General features: G+C 39.2%; 1 protein-coding gene across 4 annotated transcripts in view; it reads right to left on the bottom strand.

Moving 5' to 3' along the window:
- Positions 1-3,306: 3,306 nt before the first annotated feature.
- espn (espin) overlaps positions 3,307-17,396 on the bottom strand; it is a 39,087-nt gene continuing 24,997 nt past the window's right edge. For 2 of the 4 annotated variants that reach the window (XR_015438549.1, XR_015438550.1), the window contains 4 exons: positions 15,944-16,089; positions 15,034-15,411; positions 6,654-7,324; positions 5,480-5,564 (listed from right to left, as the gene is read on the bottom strand). Coding sequence is in view for 2 of the 4 variants with exons in the window: in XM_087179665.1 (XP_087035791.1) it covers positions 11,099-13,327; positions 15,034-15,411; positions 15,944-16,089 (2,753 nt within the window). In the remaining 2 variants the exon portion in view is untranslated. Of the gene's footprint in view, positions 5,565-6,653; positions 7,325-10,157; positions 13,328-15,033; positions 15,412-15,943; positions 16,090-17,396 lie in introns of those variants that run through there. The other 2 variants (XM_087179666.1, XM_087179665.1) reach the window with 2 other exon arrangements.

Below are 17,396 nucleotides of genomic sequence, written 5' to 3' on the forward strand. Positions count from 1 at the left end.
CTCAGTGATATGTGATCAAACTTGCTCATAAGCATAATAAAAAGTAAACAGCGTGGAACAGCAACAGGAAATCGAACAAATCTTATTAATAATGCAAAGTCAGAATTTGTTGTTTCAGATAAAATGTTATTTTTAATGTTTCATTAGCTCACCAAATAAATGGATACTATTCAGCCAACGCTTTGTTTCCAACCATAAATAGTTATTTGTGCGTAATTACGCGTCAATAATGTATTTGCAAAGAAAACAACCTGTTCCATCTACTATGCATAAACCTCATTGTTTACTAACAGTGAACTAAATTGTTAACTATTTAATATGATGTAGACTAAATTTGAAAGTTTGCAGAACTTGCATTGGGTGAATGGGCCAAACATTAAGCTTCTTTACGCACTTATTTCTTCACAGCTGAGGCAGATTTAGTTTGATTTCCTTTATGGATCATAACGCAGACACGCACTGCAGTTGTTATCCTTGTTGCCCCCCCTCCTGGCCTGGTGTGTGTGTCGGGGAGAGGGGGGTGTATTTGTAAATCCTGCCTCTGTCTGTGTGTATAAAACAAAGAGGCGCAACTTCGGCTTGCTTGTAGCTTGACTGCAGGATTTATTCTGCAGCGCGGCCTCTGCGGGGTTTCTAAGGTTCACAGGCGCTGAGCGCCACCGACTGACCTGTTGGAGTATCGCTCTAACACAGTAACAAGTGAAATACAATCAAGTTGGCATTTAACTAGTAATTACAGCATAAGGAAATTAAAAAATATATATATACAAGGGTGTTTTTATTTAACTTATTTAACTTATCTTACCGTATATACAACCATGAGTCACCTTTAGTTTTAGTTCGTTTATTTATTTAATATGGACGATGCAATAATACAAACCATGAAACTGTGTTGAACTGATTTTATAGCTGTTGCTAATTTTTGGTCATTTTCAACTCAATCTGTAGGCCTCTATTGTTTATGCCACTGCGTTACTGTTAAAACTGTTATTTCTGCCAGACATTGCAGCGTATTGCAAAACATGTTAATATCATATTCTTATAGAAGCAGTTTGTGTTGTATAAAAAGAGATCCATAGTTAAATCTGTAAGTTGAGTTCAAATTTATTTTGTTTATTACCTTTAAGTCGTTGTCATCAGAAAATAAACATGTTTGTGAACATTACGTGGCCTGATTACTAGGATTAAAATGCTCGTTCGGACTCTGCTGTCTCTGACTTGTTGTTAAGGGACTTCTTGTGACACAATGATGTAAAAACAGCGACAGTTCTTGTTAACTACCCATATATTTCTAAGAAACAAGGCACACTACACTTTACAGGCAGTGGTGAGGTGATTATGGGTTAACCACAGTGACATTTCCAGCAGTCGCCACATCTACCACAACTGTTGCCGTGGCTACCAGTCCTCCTGGCTCATCGAAAGCTAAGACTGTGGAAGTTACAAATACATCAGGTTTATTTCACTGAAAGTACTTGGCTGATATATGAGCCTTGGTATCACCTGCTAACAGCCTCTTCACAAGGCAATAAGGGATATTAATACTATCGATATTAATGGCAGCTGATACAGAAACGCCCCTGCTGTCTCAGTGTGTATGTGATCTGTACTACTTACTACAACAATTCCCATATAGTGACCGACCAACCCTCTTTATTCTGCTTCAACTTTACTCCATAATCAACCAATAATTCCCAGTGATTATACTACTACATTACTCTGACTTTGACTGTTATTTCTTGGCAATTTCTTTACATTACAATTAAAAAGGCCTGTAAATTAAAGTTACCAAAACGGCATGAAAGGAATGATAGTTTAATTTAACGCTGACGTTAAAATGACTTTAACTCAAGGAAAGTGACCCAAAAGAGAGACTGCAGACGATTTGAACTAATCAAAGTTACATGAAACCATCTCTTCCCTCATTGGCTGCCTGCTTTGAATGTTTTTGAACAGTAGCCTACATGTGTTTGTGAAACTACATGAAAGACGGTTTAACGTCATACTGAACTGTACCGACAGAATTAGACATAAAAGCACATTTAGCCTCATATTCTTTGGATTTTCAGTGTTTGCATGAGGACATTTCCTCGTAAAGCCTCTCTGATGCAAACACAGCTTGAAGTGTGTACCGAGCTGAGAATGAATTTTTCTGAGGAAACGCAACTCAAACTTAATATATGTATATTAATAATAGTAATAAGCAAATATTTACAGAAATATCAACAAAAATGTTCAAGTTTCAAAGCTTGTAAATAATAATACTGAGCTCAGACTGATCTGCTCTTATTATCTTCAAAATTCTGTTACAATTTTATAGCTGATATATTTTGAATTTTGAGCTCACTCACATTCAGCTTTAATATTTTAGAATATTTAGATTTAACATTTAGATTCATTTTAATATTTTGATTTCGATTTTGATTTAACATTCAAAATTCATCATTTAGATTTAACATTTAGTTTTATAGTTAAAATTAGATTTAACATTTAGTTTTATAGTTAACATTAGATTTAACAATTAACATTAAGAGTTAGATTTAACATTTAGATTTAATATTTAGATTAACATTTAGGTTTTTACACTTTTAAAAACTACATATTTTTGTCTCAAGTGAGAGCAAAATGAGCTAAATGTAAGTACAGTGAGCTGAATATTTAAAATATATCAGCTATAAAATGTGAATTTTTACATTCGGTGCCCCATACATGTAAACAATACATGTGATGGAAAATTCCACATACAAACATCAAAACTGTCAACAGTCTTTCCCAAATATCAGAGATTTTTGGTTTGAGCTTTCTTATTACATTGATTCATTGAAAGCAGCAAACAAACAATAAATAAATAAATACATATTATAAGTGTTTGAAATATATGGAAATTATACTGCCAAATCTAACATAAAGATTGGAGCACATTTTTTGGATAATTTATTTTATTTGTTGATTTTTATTGTGTATTATTATTATTATTATTATTATTATTATTATTATCATTGGTTTTGTCATTGGCTGTATTTTGTTTGTATTTATTGTATTAATTCTCATTCTAATATTTAATTCCCCTACCTTTTGTTCAAGCTGTGATGTGTGATTGTACATTGTTTTACCAGCATGTTCCATAATTCAGTCCAATACAACAGCAGAAACAAAGGCCTCAAAAATCAGCACAGATGAATCATCATCAATCATTATAAGCTTCAGGTCTCTTCAGGTGTTTATTTGTGGGCTTTTTACTACTGTACAACTCTAGTGGATTTTATTGTTCATGTTTGTTGGAGGCAACACAAGCACATTCTGAACTTTGGTGATTAAAGATTTATTTATTTTTTCATTTTTCACTGTCTGAAAATATAATTATGGCTAAACATGAATTAGCCAACATTCTATTCAAGCAAGGCTGAGACATGTAATATAATGCAATATGGAAACAATGAATGACAAAATTCTGAGAGGGTCACTATATACAGAGTTTATATATATATTTGTATAGATAGATATAGACTATATATAGAAAAATCAAATGGCAATGACGTTTACATAATTTTCAATTTCAACATCATATGGCATCCGATGAAAGTGAATTTGAATATTTCCAAATGATTCCCAAACCAGGATCATGTCTTTCATGACAACATGTCTACACTCGATACCCTACATTTGTAAAAATGTACATCCAACATCATTTTTAGTAAACATAAGGAATATTTTCTATAATGTGTCATATTGAGAAAGAGATATCGCCCATGATTGTTTGTTTCAGTTACTCTTAGATGTCAATGCACAGCTTCATGCTTTCATAACAAATCTACGCATCTCCTCAGTTCTGCCAAAAATATTCAACTCCGAATTTCCACATTGACTAATGAACGTCCCAAAAACGTGTGAATTGTGGGAATTCTTGAACACCTGGAACTGGGAGGAGCTATTTACACCAGAGAAATTATGAATATTAAATTAGCTATATAATAATCAACTTGGCATTTGTGTCTACAGTTAATTATACAGTACTTTGTATAACCTTTGTTAATCATTTTTGTGATCAGATGTTTGCCTAAAGACATCGGGTTGAGTATTGAAACTGCACTCGTCACACTAGTTGCTGTAGATTACTAAAACACAACTGACATTATCTAAGGAACAGTACCTTTTTGATGTCACGGTTGTTTGTGGCAGGCAGCGTGCACGCATGTAAGCAGATCTGCTCATCAAACATTCATCCTCCAGGTTAGTGGGACAAAGGCCGGAGCAGCACACGGGACAAACCGATGTCTTTTCTCTACTTTTGCAATATTCAGTGTGTCCAGAGACGTCTGGCATAAGATGCTGCTCTTCACATGTGCATGTACTGTTTTTTAGAAAAGGCCATTTTCAAATAGATTGTACTCATATTTGTTTTTCTCTGAAAGCCCAGGGCCCTGGGGGTCAAATGTGCTTAATAATACATCACAACATGCTTGATACGCATTATGCAACACATGCACACAACATTTCACATTCATGATCACGATAGCTTGACATTTAGGTCACATATAGAAAAATTAAATCGGAACATTGCAGCTTTTTTTTTTCCAGTGACAATGAATAAAATTCGATTTGCACAGCTACATAATCCTTACATTATGTAAAATAGGATATACGGTATATCAATATTCCAAATCCACAGAGAAGTGACAACAAGCTTATCTAAAGAAACAGATGAGTTTGAGTTAGGGATTACAACTCTGGCAGTAAAATGAAGCAATTTAGAAAGGGCTTCTATGAGTTTCATACAAAAATCTCATGACTAAAGACTCATGACTGTCTACATATACAATGCATTAGCTGCTTCAGGGTGTAATATGCCTTTGCTGGGAATGTTCATGCCATGTTTAGATGACAAAACTGTCCTGGAGCTACTATTCCATTCATTACTTAATAGTGAGTGGGGCTAATAAAGGTCAAATATAACGCAATAACAGGCTTTTTCCCCATGGCATACTCACCAGTAGCCCCTCCTCTATCTATCACAAGCTTCTTACACGTTCTAATGTATGTATAATAGCTTCTATTGATTTGCAGGAAAGCCAATGGAAGGATACTACAGATAATCTTAACTTGGTTCAGGACAGGTGCATTTATAGCAAGTGTCTTAAGCAGGAGAATCCTTGCCATGAGTTTGTGTCCAGGAGACATTCAATGGGAGGTGGAGGGTCACACTGCTGTGGACAGCAGCAACCACAGCATGGTCCCGGGTTTCTGGAGGCCAAAGAGTGAGACAGGGTTTAGGGGAGACAAGCAAGCACTTCCCCACTGTCCGGTGTACAGTGCAGGGCTGAGGCTCGGGGAAGGGGGGGCATTCAGTGAAGGCCTTGGGCTGAGTGTGTGAGGGTGGGGGGGTGCTGCAGGGCAGAGGAGGGGAAGATGGCCCAGTTCACTGTTTGGCTACATCCCCTTTCTTCAAGATAATCTGCCGCTGCCAGGGCGCCAGCTTGGTCTCATCGTAGCCCAGTGTCCGCAGACGCTCCAGCTCCGTCTTCTCCTCGTTCTCCTTAGCCTGTTTGGCCTGCTCCTCTGCTTGTCTAAAGGCGTCCAGGAAGAAAGGTTCAAAAACAAAACAGCAATTAGAATTTGTACAGGAAATATACACGCTCTGTTTTTATTCACATGAAATTTGGTCCAATTCCCTGGACCAAACCTGACTGAAGACATTGCTCATATTCAACTTTTGGTAAAATAGGGTTTCTGCACTGATCTTCCTTGACACCTTTTTTTCTCAGCAGAGATTTTGACTTGTCATAAGAGGAAAAGCACAGGTGACACAAGTTTCGTTAAGGACGGCTCAGTGTCCCTGTGCGCCCTCCAGCACCATGAAGCTAATTTACCTAACTGTTATGTATGTGCTATACACCTATACACTGCTATTCCAAGCCAGAATGTCCACTGTGGAAGAAGGTCTATTTTAGATGATTTTAGATATTTTGGCACTGAGACCAGCATGACATGGGCGTGGCTTGAGATGCTATAGGCCGCAGCCGGACCTTATTAGGCGTCGCTCAGTAATGAAGCCATGGTATTGGTTGTTTAAGCAGGCTGAATAAAACAGCAGTGTTGAAACCGGGGCTGCTATACTGAACTTGTAAGAGTAACTACAAGAAGTTCCGGAAAACATTTGATTTATTTTTGTGTCAGTAGACAGCACACATGTACACTCATCTGTGTGTGTGTGTGTGCACAATGTGACCTGGTCCAGAGTGTTTTAGGGCTCAATGCAAGTTAGCTTAGTTTTGAGAGCAACTGTGGAGGAGGATTTATCCAGGCTCACGTTTTCTCTTTATAAGAGAAGGGCACCGTCTGCTGGCATCAGTCCTTACAACAGTGTGACTGCTGGAGAGCCTCCTCTGTGCCTTTTACTTTTAACACAGGTTTGTGAAGTATCTGGTTTCTGTAGATAAGGAGTTGTCTCTGTTGTTTCCCGGTATCAGTTTTGATTGAGGCATGGGACATGATGTGACCATTTTTGACCACTAGATGGGATCCTTGACCTCAAATTCCTACATTCAGTCACATTATGAAATTCTGGAGACTTTTTATATTATCATTTAAGTCATTTCACAAGAAGCTTAATGTCATATAAACATGAATGTGTGGATTATATAATGTTTCCTTACCTTTTTTGTTCCCTGTCACATCAGGATGACGTAAGCACAAGAAGAAAAGGTGTAAATATCTTAAACGGCAACAACAGTTATTCCACAATATAAAACAATGTGGAAATAGTAATACAGTAAACAGAAATGAAGAAACATTTCCAAACAGATCCACAAAACATTTGATGCAACACTGAAGGGAGAGATGAAGACAGCAGAACACAAGGTCGTAAAAGAACAAATCCATCATCTTTTTTTTCAGATAAAAAACTAGAAGTTAGATGTCTCCAACATTCTGCCTCAGTAAACCATGTGAACCACAAATTCAGATACTGCCTGACTTACATTACATTCCGGTGGACAAGAGCTGTCAAAATAAGCATTGATTGTTCAAGATAACAGGCACTGCATAAGAATACTGCTAATGAAATGATCAGTGCAACAGTGTGGTGCAGAATGGCAGAATGCGAAGTATGAGTACAAAAAAGAGACACGCTAACATACACAAACGCAATGAGCACAATCTTCCCTCGCTGGCTCAGGATATAATACATTTGAAAACAAGATGAGATGAAAATCACACGTGCAGAGTAACACAGCTTTGTTACTCACCTCTCTTCATCCATTTTCTTCTTCATCATGTCTCTCCTCCAGGCCGGCATCGACGCCAGACGCGCCGCCTCCTCCTCCACCTGCAGATGGACAAATAGGAGAGATAGATAGGGGGCCCATCCCGATTGGTAAAGGACTGTGATAGTAACGGAAGCCCCGCTTTCCTGCTTTGCATGACCTCATCCCCCTAATGAAGAGATCAGCCTCCATGACCGAGGTTCTTTTATCATTTAAGGAACTAACTGAATACCTGAGCATCAGCTTCAAACGCATTGCCTCTCTAACCCTCCTCTGCTTGTGAAATATACTCTTTATTGCTGCAGCACAAAAGCTGTTTAGCAAAATGATCACTGTCTTGTAACTTCACAGGTTGAATCATCAGTCTAAATTTAAACTATAAAATTAACTATATAAAAACATGCATGCAAAATCAAGTAAAACATGATCTAACTGATATTCACTGTGTGCCATGGCATTCCATCAGAAACACGTTACGTGTGTAAAACAGAGCCACGCATTCGTTTTTTAAATACTTCAATCAATTTGTGTTTTTTTTGGCATTTCCAGGTTTTTACCCTCTGAAAGGATAACACAGATAGATCTGGAGTTAATTGGATTTTCTAGGTGGTTGTAACATTTTTTCACAATAACTTTCGGTTGTGTCATGGGCTTTGAAACCACAAACCAATCACAATCTATCAAAAAGGTGCGATTGAGGTGTTTCATGCCTGCAGTGTCACATAATGCCTCTCTAAATGTTGTAGGGGGCAGGTGAGCACCTGAATAGAGAGAAAACTGAAATGTTAGTCCACCTATTATTTCAACCAAAACAGACATTCTCAAATTTTATACAAATAGCTTTTATGGAAGACTCTGAAGACTAAAGACAGCTACAGCATACTGTGTAAACCGCTGTATCTACCTAAAACAGCAGACAGAAATCACAATAGGTAGTCTTCTCCTGTGTCTTTGAATTAAAATAAAGCCTTTTAAAATGGGCAGGACACTGTTTACAGGATGCTCTCTCAGACAGTGCACACACACAGTAACTGGATCCTTTACTCTCTTTCAGGCTGTAATTGGAGGTGGAGCAACCAGAGGGCAGCCATCTTGGATATCCCATCTTCACAAGATACATTACCCTTTTGCATTCCTTTTACTAAAGCATTTCACTCGCCCTGGCAAACAAGAATCCAGGTAAAATTATCCACACAGTGAATTTTTAATGATTCCCCTGGAAATTACAGAACAGGAAAAAAATCTAAACAAAGAATGGCTGATAGATTTGCTGGAATTATAATTTGCTATTAGTTAAATACGGCTTGCATTACCACTGGAATAAGGCTACTTACTGTTTATCCTTTAGTAACATGAAACTAGTCAAGAGTCAGATTCCTTGTGAGTGCTTTCTTAGAATGGGTTATGTGGGCCAATAAGGCCAATAGCATGGCACCTATGTTGCATAGATGATAGAGTCACCATACTTTTGTCACATTTTGGGAAAAGGCTTATTGAGCTCTGTCGTATCCGCTAAATGCAGCTAGTTAGCGCACAATGCCGTTAAGCTAATGGATCCTTGGGGCTACAAGCCATATGTATTGATAACAAGCTACATGCAGACATGCTTACGTTCAACCAGTGACGTCTTGAACCTAGAGCCTTGGCAATGTCACTGTTGTGCTCTGCTCATTTAACTCACATGACATCACTCACATAAATACCTCAGAATCAAAACCCTCAATTCACACAACTGTCTGGAGCAGGAAGCTACGTAAGTGAATGGGCTCCTCACAAGAATTGAACCCATGACCTTCTTGTGATAGGTTAACAGTTAGGAGCACCACGTCAGTTTTATTTCTGAAATCAATAACTGCTATCAGTGCTCTGCTGCTTTAAAACTGAACTATGTTTCAATTAACTCCCTAGAAATGAAAAATTAATGGCAAAAGTTAAGCTAATAAAAGTAGTTGATAAATGATTGTTGAGGTTCTGCTAAAAGGTATTGGCTTGTGGGTCAGGTTAGTGTCATGTATTGTGCCAGCGGACTGCATCCACATGAGTGACAGCACACTGCACTAGCCTGACACACATCATTTACAATCAATAATAGATGCAATAATGAAAAAACAGCTAGGCTTCTTAAAATTCTGAATTCTGAATCTGAAAGACTGGGGTATCTATATCATGCCTCAGGAGACCTTTAGTTTGAATCAACTCTAAACAGTGGCCTATTACCAGTTTTTACTGCACAGATAACTGTATGAAGCAATACGTATAACTCTGTACAATCCGGACACACTCTGTTGAATTGGGCAGAGAACTGCAAAATCAGTTTAATTAATGGATTATTTGTGTCATTTGCTAATGCTCTTCATTACTTAGTCTTTTGACTACACACAACTTCACTGCCATAATTAAACTCACACTCTTTAGTGGGGTGGTTATACATTCATCAAATCTGACAGAAATACTGTACATAAAAACAAATCTGCCTTTAAGTTTACCAGCTGACTGCCTTCCTTTTTGAGCTGTGAGTTTATCAAGATTCACTGTAACCTCCTTATGGCTCCTGTAAGCCATAGATAGCATGTCAGCGGGTGGTGCTAAGAGGGTTATTTGAAGGTAATCTTGATGCTGCAGAGAATGCACTATTAGAATACTGTGGTTCTTCCAAGTGAAGGATGACACATTCAAGAGCTCAGTGTTTGACAGTGACCCTTTTCATTGGTACATGTATAAAAGTGATTATTAAGGTTCTCACTGTGATAGAAAATATGTAAATTTTATTAATCGATTGTTTATCGATAGATTAACCTCCAGCAGTTAGAACTGAGTCGGGAAGAACTACTGAAATCCTATAATCACAAAAATGTCAACAAACTTTATTTCTAACGGCAAACTAGAAATAAAAAAAAAAATACAGGAACACAAATGAAATTATGGAAATTTTTGAGCAAATCTCTCCAAAACACTCAACAATTATAAATAGTAACAAAACGATGGGACATTCTTCATAAAACAACTACAAACTCTTAATTTAGATAATAGCATTGTCAGGTGAACGCTTCCATTTGCTGACAACAATTTGCAGTTTTCAAGTTCTGAATTACTAATGATAAAAGTAACAAAATGCCTTGCACTTACCACACTGTATACTGAAAGGCACCCATTGCATAAACAAAATCAAAGACTTTAAAACAAGGACCATCTGTGAACCACTTAGTAACCTGAAACTCTTACAAACCACCTTTGATTGCATTGCCCTTGAATCAAGCAACAAAGTAAAATAATGCAGTTTTGAAATGATGAAAGATTAAGTTTTATTAAACTGCTTTATTTCTATAGAGTGTTTAATCAGGTACTGAGTTCACTTGTGTAGTCCCTTGCCTTTCTGAAATAGTGATCTCAATATGAAATGGAATCTGAATTACTCAATATAAACAAAGTGTGCAGAGTTTAACCAGTTATATCCTTCATTACAAAGATGATCTAAAACACAATACACTATAACTTTTATGGCAAATCTTTTCCTTTAAAAACTTGTTTTCCCAGAAGCAGTGTACCATGGCAATTGATCATACTAGATTCAAAGAGCTCTTGGTTCAACACAATTCAAAATGAAATGGTTGTAGCAAATGTATGTCTCTTTGACATCACATGCTTTCTTTTCATCCACTTAAGCAAATGCAAATGATAAAGTCAGTACAGCTAAGTGGATGCTCTTTGCTTTGCTGCAGTTAAGTCCCTTATGTGGCCTAAACACTAACACACCAGATTAGTTTCCCTGATCCTGCTCTTTCCTCTTTGGTTGTACAGGTGAACTGGGCTTTTAGTGGACCCTTAATCCATAGTTGTTAGATATCAAAAAGCTCAGCTTCCTTTTCTTTCCAGAAAGCGAAGCTTCGGTCAATATATCTGATGATTTCTTCATTGCTAAACTCTTTTAGATCATAGATCACTTTGATTGAGTCTTCATTAGGTTCATCTCTTGGTGGGGGTTTATCAACATGAGGTTCCTCTATGACTTTAACAGTGACAGGTGGAACATCTTTCACTGGATGTAGTTCTGAGCTTTCTCTTGTGTCCTGTATTCTGTTGACTTTTGCTGTTGGATCAGTGTGTTGTACAGTTTCAGTTGCCAAGCTCTGCATTTGGTCCTGCTCTGAACGTTTCCCATTAGAAACTGCAGACTCATTTGATGATGTTTGCTCACTGGCTTTTACATGCCCCTGACCATTGTCCTCCAGTGAGTTCTTCAGGCTTCTCTTATCCACACAATGGCCATTGTTGAATACACCATCGTGGGCTGCAGGAGGTGATGGTAATGATGATGACGATGATGATGATGATGGAGAAGCAAGTGATTGTGAGGTTGGTGGGTAAGGTTGTGGTGATGATGCAGGTGAAGTAGACTGAGCATTTGGAGGTGGGGGTGCAGGATGTGTGGGTGGGGGAGGAGGTGGAGGATGTGAAGGTGGGGGAGGGAGTGATTCCTGCATTGGAATAATGGGCATGTCAGGAGACATGGAACGTAGAGAAGCCGTCATTACACCTCCCCCCTCATCAGAGTCTCCAAAATACTTAAGCTTTATGTCTTCAAAACCATCCGCCCAGTCTCTCTTCCCTCTCTCAATTTCCTCTATGACTTCCTTGTGAAACTGCCTTATGATCTCCCACTTACGGTTACCAAGACGGTCAAACATCTCATAGCACAAGAGGTGGCGGAATTTGCGCTCCCTGCGAGACATGTTCATTTCCAGCAACTGGAAGTATCCAAGCATGAAAAGGTCAAGGGTTAGGCTTTCGTAGCTCACAGGTGACCCGTTGATGTGTGGCAAGAAGTGCTCTGGCCAGTAGATCATCTGGGTGCGACTCAGCCTGCGGATCTGGCGTGTGGGCACTTGACTCATGATTGTCCTCCAGTGGCCAATCAGATTGCCTACTACCTGCTTTGACTTCATGAAAAGAAGGAGTTTGTCATCTTCACTCTGTACCTCCTCACCGATCTGTGCACTAAATTGGTTGTAGTCCTCCCAGCCAACATCTAAATGATTACCTCTCCTGCCTGAATATTTAGTCCGATAAGATTCAGAGATAGTGTACTTCCGCCAGTGTTCAAGGAACAGGAAAACAATTCTCTCTTTCCTCATTTCAATGCACTCCTGGACATAGCTTAGATCTGTCTGCACCTCCAAGCTTCTTGTTAGTTGTTCGTTATTTAGAATGGCATCTGCAGAAAGAATCTGATTGAACTGTTCAATGTTAGTTGAAGCCATTATCTCAGGGGGTGCATATGTCTGAGGAACATGAGATGCGATGATAACTGGTTCTTCAACAAGCGGTAAGACTGATTCCTCCACTAAAGGTACATTTCCATTGGTATTGGACTGAATGATTGTAGCAGAGGAACAAGAAACATCTTCCTGAATTGTCTCTGGTGGGTAACTAGACTCACTTACCACAGGGAGTGACCTCTTACGTTTGTACACCCTATTCGTTTTGTTGTCTGCAGGCTCTGACTGACTCTGAATTTCATAATTGGCCTTGAGGTTCTTCACTGAAACTCCACACTGCTTTATTTCCTTCTCCACATCCTCTCTTGTTGAGAAGGACTGAGAACGTCCAATAAATCCATTGCCAGCTGATGCTGCTGTTTCAGACTGACCTGGGTTCACAGTCCTTGCCTCTTCCTGAGAATATCCAGGACATATAAGATCCAAGATGTCTATCTCTTTCCCCCCTAGGGTGGCAAGAAGAATAGCCATACTCTTGAGTAGGGTAGAGATCTTGCTGCACCAAGCTGGAAGATCTTCAGCTTGGCCATGTACCTGCTTTGGATTGACTGAGAAATGCCCTTGATTGAGGGCAGCAGAAACTGGTAGGAGCTGTTGAAGCTCACGCTCTAGATCTCCCAGCTCCTTCTCGACTTCTGAGACCTTGTGCATGACCTGCAGGTTCTCAATTTGCTTCTCAATACGGTTTAGATCATCCTCTGTCATCAGTTCCCCAAATGGGCCCAAAATGGCATTGTGGACATGGGAGTAGTGCCATTCCTGAAGCTGGTAGTGTCCAGTTGCCGCAAACTAAATCAGAGGTCAAAGGAGACCAGAGGACAAGAAAAAAGGGGAGGAGGGGGGGATTCCTTCAGCTCGACGTTCCTGGTGTTAATACACGCTTCAGTGCAAATCCATTGTGACACACAGGTTTTACATGGATTTAGTGGTGCAATGGCACTGCCTCATTAAAAGCACAAAACTTTCTACTTCACTTTGAGTCAAAGAGAACAGAAACCTGTGTCCTTCTTGAATTAATTGGCAAATATTAATTAAACCATAAGTAATTCATAAGTTTACAATGTGTCTACTTTTGTGTTTTTCAGGCCTTTGACACTGACCAGAACTTTTACATCTGTATTCCTGTATTTGCTCAATCCCTCTTTACAGTTTTTCTCTCCCATTTTTGAGAGTCAGTTTTTAATGTTTTCTCTTAGTTTAAAGAGTGACTACACAAACATTGAGAAGTCTGCTTTTACTGACATCCCGCAGTTGAAATTTTCATCTTGCTGCATGTTCTGGCTGCATCCCAAACATCACTGTTGGGCACAGGCACCAGTGCGGCATACAACAGTGATGGGAAACCACACTGGGTGTGGTTAAAGGTGCAACAAAGTTGAAACTGTCAACTGTGGTCAGTGCAACAAAGGTTTTTCTGAGTAAGGGACTGGGTGTGGTATCACTCTTAGAGAGGTGTTGATCTGCTTTCCAAAAAAAGGAAAAAAACAACTTTTTTTTTTGTTTCTTTTTTTCCACTGGATGTACATTTTATTTGCCTTATTTTGAAAATTTAAAAGTAACATGCTATGCAATTGTAGTTAGTATTATTATTATTTTATGTACTTTTTTTTTTACCAATACTGGTTGACCTGTAGTGTGAATAGGCCTGACATCACACCACTGAATCAGCATGTAACAACTTGAAGCTGCAAAACTCCATCAAACACCAGCTCACACTGTGAATCTGTTAGTCAAGTGTGTTAATGCTGTGATGGGCACTGTAGCCAAGTATTCAGTTCACTGCAGTCCAAAAAGTCTATTGCTATTAAGAAAGACCATAAATACGGAAGAAAAACATGCATAAAGACGCCTAAAGAAACAAAGAAGGAACTAAAGTAGTGAGCACATGGATGTCTGGATTCAGAGCTATCTAGGTCCAATATTTCATGCAAGTACTAATAAGTCATTTTTCCTTTGTGTTATTTACAGGGAGAAATATATCATGAGAATACTTTATGTTCAGCTTAGTTTAATACAATTACACTGATAATCCCACTGCATCTCAACAAATAAAGAAATACATGCCACATTCACTAAGAGACACTGGAAAGAAATTGCTACCTGCTGGATCATTTAAGAGTATAAGATTGCAAACCTTGATTGCAGATCAATTACATAAAGTCCTGCATGAATTACTCAGGACTAACAAGTGTTCAGATTGCTGCAGTGTGAATTACTAATTTATACCTTGTCTACATGAACATAATTGCACCACAGTATCAGAGCCAGTATTACATGCATGAATACTAAAAACACATTCATACAGCCTCTTTGCCAAAATCACAAAAATCCACACTCAAATCCAAGCGGCAGCTATCCCCTCTGTGGTGTTTAATTATTTGAAACTGAAGCCATTTATTATCAAGTTTATAGAGTGTTTTAAGACCAGAAATGGGGATAGCTTAGACATGACAAAACTTCTGGACCTTTGTACATCCTTGCAACATCATGCCTACCTTGCGCTTGTGCTCCTCCTCCTCTTGCATCTTGACCTGAAGCTTTCGCACCATCACCTGCCTTTTCCACTCGGGTATCGCTTTTCCCTGTTCATCATGAGTGGGCACTAGAGCCTCCACGTCTGAAAGGCTAGTCTTCCTTCCCGACTCCGCTCCTGTCGTGCCACCGCCACTGTTCCCATTGATTACAGAGTTGGAGGGCAGTTGCTCGTAGCTCGCAGAGGTCGACATGGACCTGGCAGATCCAGAGCCAGTGGGACTGGGGCTGGGACTCGGGGTGGCAGGTGGGGAGGTGACGGATGTATTGGATGGTGGAGGGGATGTTGGTTTGGCTGGTGGGCTGGATGCGCGGGTCTCTGGTGGAGATGTAGTGTCTCCCTGGAGGAAAAATAAAGACTCGGATGGATGGAGAACATGGGGCTCAACCAAACTGATAACTGGTGGAATTTTTTAACCAGCAAGCGCGCTCTTAACCACATCCTTAGACAGATATAGCTAGAAGGCAAAGGTAAAAGGCTTCTTTCATTATGACACATCAACTAGTTTCCCACTTTCCCAAGAGATATTATCTTTCTTGTAGCCATCCTTTACTGAGCTAAACTCATGCTTAATGTGTATTCAGTTACTCATTAGCCTTAAGGTGGTAGTGGTATTTGTGGTTTATCCATTGAAGTCAGAGAGCTATATATATATATAGAGAGCTATATATATATATATATATATATAAAGACGCCTATATATATATATATATATATATATACATATTGTTCCTTTTGATGGTTTGTGATAATTTTCCTTAATTTCTGTCTTTTGTGGATTCATTTAAATCAGTAGACAAAAGCTGTAGCTAAATTCCTGCAATTAGGAATTTAAATGTATCATCAGAAGTGGAGGATGGCGGTGGACCTACATTGTTGCCTGTGGGCCCAGTGCTGGAGAAGACAGTGGTGTAGCCTTTACTGTGAGGTGTGGGCTTTAGGCTCTTTCCTGCTTTGATCTCTGCCAGCAGCTCGGAGTTGTCACCAGTGGGGGACATCATGTTGAAAGATTTTGTGCCTGCAGAGAAAAGGATGGAGCAAGAAAGTGAAACCGGGTAAAAGAAAGATAGAATAGAGGGAAAGAGAAACAGAGAGAGTGACAGAGAGAGATCCACTGAAGAAGAGGGATTGAAAGAGGGATTGGATGGCATTTCAGTGTTAAATATTTCATTGGATCAGGCAGGTAACAATGCTGAGCTGAGCGGGTTGGACAGCGATGGGAGATCATTATGGTGTACGCTGCCGCTCATAGATAAACTTAATAAGTGTCTTTTTTTTGTTATTTGTATCTTGTTTACTTACATATATTGGCATTTGCCTTTATACCTCTTAGGGTTCAGGGTTTGCTTAAGACATGTTTCTCTGAAATGCTTGACAGTATTTGGATTAATCAGATGGTCTACCAGCTACCAAACTGTTGCATCAGTCCACAGTCGCAGTGAGCCGGGGTAGATGGGGAGGAACAATTCCAAAATTATTTCACTACAGTGAACCCAAAGAGAGGAGGCACACACAATCTCTCTCAGAGCGTACATGTTAATATATCCAGCCAAGCTACTGCTGAATGTTCATCTTTCTAAAAAGTAGGTCGATGGTGAAATGTATGCATTCATCGTACACGGAACCTAATCTCCTTACAGTGAACAATGCAGCAAATTCACATAGATTTCAACTATGACCTCTATTGGTAACGTGACTACGCAGGAACTATATTTTCATGGGACAGACTAAATTAAAGAAACGAAAAATGTCAATCCAGCAAAATACTGCTTACATGTGAGGCCACATTAATATTTTTAAAAACATCAACATTTCAAAATGGTGACGGTAAAACACGATGAACCACAGACAGGTATATTCATACAGCAAACTGCAGTGCTGATTACATTATCTACACAACAATCTTCCAAGATGTATTGTAGAACTGAACTCTCAAATTCTTAAGTCAAGCACCATAATGTAATGTACAACTACACTACACATATGTACAACATTTAAATTTCACATATTGTGGCCTGAATACACTACGAGCCAACTGCTGCCTCACCTGCTTTAGTGAATGTAAACCTTCAGTGAATTGAGTTTCCTCAGTCCCTCACTGGTCACTCATTTTCTACTTGGAGAATGGAAAGACAGTCCTCCCGTAAAAATGTTCCCCGTCGAGGCGACCACAATGGGGTCGAGCTGGACACAGAGCTTCACTAGCCTGCCACCCCTCCTCACTCTCACTTGCTCTCCCTCTCTCCGTCTCTCTCCAAGGGAGGAGAGAGCGGCTTTCTATTAAAAACCCATCATCACAGTTGGGGGAAATCTAAAGGAATCACC

The sequence above is a fragment of the Seriola lalandi genome, unplaced genomic scaffold (genome assembly GCF_002814215.2).
Source record: "Seriola lalandi dorsalis isolate HSWRI2012SDOR001 ecotype SW California unplaced genomic scaffold, Sedor1 jcf7180002054861, whole genome shotgun sequence".
NCBI lineage: Eukaryota > Metazoa > Chordata > Actinopteri > Carangiformes > Carangidae > Seriola > Seriola lalandi.